This window comes from Musa acuminata, chromosome BXJ1-3 (assembly GCF_036884655.1).
Source record: "Musa acuminata AAA Group cultivar baxijiao chromosome BXJ1-3, Cavendish_Baxijiao_AAA, whole genome shotgun sequence".
Taxonomy (NCBI): Eukaryota; Viridiplantae; Streptophyta; class Magnoliopsida; order Zingiberales; family Musaceae; genus Musa; species Musa acuminata.
Window position 1 is genome coordinate 45,583,085 of NC_088329.1, and position 5,157 is coordinate 45,588,241.

At 44.8% G+C, this 5,157-nt stretch overlaps 1 protein-coding gene across 1 annotated transcript; it reads right to left on the bottom strand.

Annotated features, from left to right (window-relative positions):
* Nucleotides 1–235: 235 nt before the first annotated feature.
* On the bottom strand, nucleotides 236–2,584 carry LOC135635088 (cytochrome P450 CYP72A616-like). Its single transcript, XM_065145941.1, has 5 exons — nucleotides 2,184–2,584; nucleotides 1,868–2,088; nucleotides 1,509–1,753; nucleotides 855–1,239; nucleotides 236–691 (listed from the first exon to the last, which is right to left on the bottom strand). Exons 1-5 carry the CDS (start codon nucleotides 2,473–2,475, stop codon nucleotides 266–268), a joined length of 1,569 nt encoding a protein of 522 aa, XP_065002013.1. The 5' UTR covers nucleotides 2,476–2,584; the 3' UTR covers nucleotides 236–265.
* Between the last annotated feature and the right edge of the window lie 2,573 nt (nucleotides 2,585–5,157).

Sequence of the window (5,157 nt, forward strand, 5' to 3'; positions counted from 1 at the left end):
ACGGAGGCAGGGCTTGCCTCTCTCCTGCCAGCATTAGCATCACACAAAGATCGTTTGGTAGATAATAATTGATCAACAATATTTGGTTAAACTTAGAAGAGCTCGTGAAATCGAGTTCTTCTGAATTCTATTTATCTTGGGGAACCGGAAATATGAGATTGTTAAGGAATACATGCTCACAGTAAACTTGTGTTTGATCCTTGTTGCAACAATGGGGTTCACCTTCACTTACATATTTTGCCTGCAATTTCATCAGTATAAGTACTTAGAGTTTTCGCAACCTTATTTGAGCACCGTGCTGGGGATGAAGAGTGAAGACAGTGTGTGGAGCGTGAGCATACGACGGCGAGAGATCAAAGGAGAAATGCTGAAGAATCATGCTCAGTCCCATCTTTGCTTCCAGCAACGCAAAGTTCTGGCCGATGCAAATTCGTGGGCCTCCGCCAAACGGGAAGAACGCAACCTGTTCCTTCGACGCCTTTGAGACCCCTTCGGCGAACCTCTCTGGATTGAACTCACTGGCATCTTTGCCCCACAGGTTTGGATCATGGTGGACGAAGATTACATGCAGCAGGAGGAGAACTCCTGGTGGGTAAACCACATCCCCAAGTTTCATCGTCTTGTATGTCTGCCTCTGGAGGAGAATTGCTGGAGGGTATAGCCTGAGCACCTCATACAGAATCATGGTCACCTGCCCACACAAATTTCAGTCATCACTTGGTGAAATCTTCATCATCTTTCAGTCCAAGAAAGAACAAGAACAGCATGCTGATGAATAGGGTCGAAACAAATAGCAATCAGAGTGTGTTTAGTTCAGCTAAGCAGAAGAACAAAGTAGGAAGATGATACTCAACGATCTTTAAGTGGCTCAAGCCATCAAAATCGGGTTTGTTATCGCCAAAGACTCGAAGAACTTCTTCTCTAGCGCGGACCTGCCAGGTAGGATGCATGCTCAAGCAGATCATTGTCCATGTCAGCAACACAGATGTTGTCTCCTGCCCTGCAAAGTAGAAGAGCTTGCATTCTTCAATCACATCTTCGGTTGTCATCCCGGCATTCTTGTTCCCATCTTCTTGTAAGTGCTTCATGTTGGACTCCATCAACAGCCCCAACAGGTCATCGTTGCTTGCCTTTCCAGTCTTTATATCCTGTTCTCTCTTCTTTATTATGCCTCTCAGAATCGATCGGATCTCTCTATCAATTGCTTTTATTCTCTTGTTCTTTGGGGTGGGAAGAAACCTGTTTGACAGCAATTATTAGTAGCCGTATCCTACGAATCATTCGAAAACTCGCATAATTTATGAGCTCAATACAATACTGTGATTAGAAATGTGTAGCAGCTTCGAAGTCTTTGAGATGAAGATTTGAAATGTGCAAGCAAGGCATCAATGGACCACCTACTGTCTCGGATCATCAAATCAATGATCCTTTCAACATAACTAAATTCTGATGTTTCTTCCTTTAAAGCTTCGTTCAACAACAAGGAATTGAGTAGGAGAAGGACTCACCTGTACCCTGGGACATAAAGATTTTGGACAACCTGAATAAGGAGCTCAGCCTGCTCAGCTTGAAGTTGGAAAATTGGCCTTCCTTCTTCGTAGCTGCTACCGAAGGCAGTTCGTGAAATGACATCTCCAGTGAAGCTTTGGAGCTCAGGCCAAACATCTAACTCATAACATGCCTCAGAGCCCGCCATATTCTCCCATCTATCCATCAGATCACTACAGCAAGCAGAGAATGCCGGCAACATTCGCTGCAAAATTGATGAGGATAAACATTTTGGTATGAATCAAACTGGAAACAGGACGGATGGATGCACTTCCAAGATGTTCCGTTTGGGTGTTGTGCAGAACAGTGAATCAATCACCTTTAGCTTCTCCGCATGGAAAGCAGGATTCAGAATCCTCCTATGTTTGACCCACTTTTCGCCTTCGTACAGAGCGAGGCCTCTGGCGAAGAACCGGGCGAGGGGGTTCTGGTTCGGCTTCCCGAAGTGGCCGAACTTATTTGATAGAACCTCCCTCACCAGCTCCGGATCCTTGATGTTCACTTGCGGCACTGGCCCGAACCATGTGAATGATATCTTACCTGCATGCACAAGAACAAGATCGAGTTCTAACAATTGGAGCTCGTGCCCAGGCGATGAAGACAACAGAGGAGGAGGAGGAGGAGGAAGCGCTTACCGTACTCGTCCATGGCGCGATGAAAAAAAGGGAGAAGGCGAGGGATGATGTTGTGGGCGAGGGGCATGGGCTTGGCGCGGGCCTCCTCTCTCAACCGCACGGTCTCCTTGACGTCGCCGTAGGGGAAGCCGTATGGGGTGCCGTTGAGCCCCTGTGCCCGGAGCGCGCGCTCCAGCCGCCTCGGCCTCCACCACGCCCAGTTGAGCACCCGCAAGGCCCACGCCAGAAACAGCAGCCCGGCCACGCCCCATCCCAAGCTCCACAGCACGTCCGCCGCCAGGAACTCGGCCATGGCCACGGACGATCGTATGGGCGGAGCCTCTAGCAAACTGGACTTTATGGCAACAAAAAGGGCGGAGAGTTCGGGAGAGATGATTTCACCGATTACGTACGAGAGCTTCGTGGCCATCGACGACGGCCTTCTGTATGATAGAAAATTTACCGACACGTTGTGATTACGTGATATTCATGTTATCATCCATTTATATATAAAAATTTAAAGTAAAAAAACAAAAACTTCATTTTCATTCATTATAATAAAAATTATTATGAGAAAATTGATAATTATAAATTTTATATTCTCTATCGTTTGTCTCTCCGTGAAAATATGCTTTGAAGTTTTAGGGTTTGAAGCATGTCTTTTTAGTCTTTATGTGCTTTCAGTGTTTTTCGTCTCGTATCTCTATAGCAGATTTTATCGGTCGTGGGTCGAGTTTTCATACCCTATGCATTTTTGGTACTTTTCTTAGTTTGATTTTTTGCTATGGTAGATTTTTTCTTGTGTAGAGTGGGTTTGCTTGACTCACGTGCCTTGAGCGCCTTCCTGACCCCTTTTTTTGTTATAGCGAATTTCTTCTTATGCGGGTCGGGTATGCCTTACTCATTTGCCTTGAGCGCCTTCCTGACCACTATTGAGTTGTGTTTGCCCGACTCGCGCCTTAGGCATCTTCCTAGCCCGTTTGTCCGCTATAACGGAGTTCTTATACGGTTCGGGTTTGCTCGACTCACATGCTTTGTCGAAATAATCCCGAGGATGTGCTCTATCTTGGTTGCGGAAGGTGACTTCTTGGAGGAGTGGAAGTCCGCCTTGCCTTGATTGAGGCCATGTAGTCATGGGCTAAATTCCACATATGGTGTGAGGAGTATTTTTCATATCCTCCTCGACTAGCATTTTAATAAATAAATGTGAGAAAAGAGGAGGGGAGAGAGAGAGGCGGGCATCTCAAGGGAGACTCCTCGATTATCATTTCAATGTCGAGGAGAGAGAGGGATTCCACCATATCATGCTTAGTTAGCACCTTAGCGATGAGGGGATTACCCCATATTCTCCTACATCTCAATAGTGGATAGGACTATTTTTTTTTTTTTTTCTGTTTCAGCATCTCAATAGCAGAATTGTGTCCCTTCCATGTGATCCTGAAGGGACATTTATATGAATCCTGGGAGGAGAGGGGTCATCTTGCATTTATAAACATCTTTTAGCTAGTTTGATGGGCCTCAAAGCATCATTTAAGCTCTAATCTTGGGAGCCTTCTTCTTGGCTTCAGTTCCAAAAGAGACGAGCCCATCATCAAGTCATCCAATGCCCGATCCCTCGCTAGTTGGGTGAAAGAACAAATAGAAAGCAACTTCAGGCGAGCATATCATTCTTGTGCTAGGCCTCTTAATATGGTTAGGAAGGTGTGGTAATTAGAAAGATGTCATTTAGTGACATCTGACCATTGAAAACCATAATGTGCTCTATCATATTGACATTACCATCGAACGTCTCCAAGGATAAGAGATGTAAGCTCCCTGAATGTAATTTCTCTTGGATTTTTTGGATGAACGAGAATCGAACTTAGGTGGAGTCAACCAATGCTTCCCATTTTGATTGTTGGAGCTCTTATTGCATCTCCTCCAAATGTTAGTCTATCTACCATAGTTGGATCAGTAGGGAGTTAACCATCAAGTCCATTGAGTGGGCCTCGGATTCAAGCAAGGCAGATTTAGAGTGGTGTGATCCATTGAATTTCATCGACAGAGATCGAAGTGCCCCCTCAACTGATGGTTTAACGAGCCTCAAGCATTTATGGGATGTTGGCACTATGTCGAGTTAGGGAATCTTGACAAGGTGCAAATGGCAGTGGAGCTAGGGACTATGATTGAGCTGGTGCCATTACCTGTTGGGCCAATTGAGGCAAAAGTGGAGTGAGTATATGTATCATGCTTGTTAATGTTTGTATTTACTGAGTAAGATTTAAGAACAACTCAATAGGGCAGAGTAGGTGGCTTAAGTACTAAGGGTCAATGGCAAAGCCTCTTCGCTCAAGTGTTTATTGAGAGGATCGACGAGCGAGCATTCATATGACATCGAGCCCTCCTTCCAACGCCAAAAATGTTATGGGAAGATGTCATTGGTGTCTTAGTAAGCCAAACATGGGTCTAACCCATGCGTGCAAGAATGTTCAAAGTGTCACATCCTGGATTTTTTTTTTCATATCTTTCCATACATTTAGGCCAAGTAGATAAACATCACTTTATTCATCATTCATAAACATTTATTACAATTCATTTATTTATTGAATCATAAATAGAAAAGTAAACATAGTGATGTTAACTTCAAGAATCATCCAAGTGGCTCTACCTAGCGGTAGAGGAAGGTCCGCTCTCCACTGGAATCCGATTTAGTACTAGAGGGAGGCTGCTCTGAAAATCAAAAACAAAGAAAATTTAGCAACGCTGAGTAGGAACCCCAAAAGTCAACTCAAAATGTATACATGATCAAAATTTAATCATCCCATTGGCGTATATCAAATACCCAAAGGAGCACTCTCCCAACAGCGGATGGAGATGTTTTATCCTACGGGATGAGTTTGTGTTCTCCCAATAGCGGATGGAGGCAAACTCATATCGCACTTCCAACAGTGGATGGAGTGGTGTCCTGCACCTACCAAAGTGGGGACACGTTCCTCACAACAGCGGATGGAGGAAC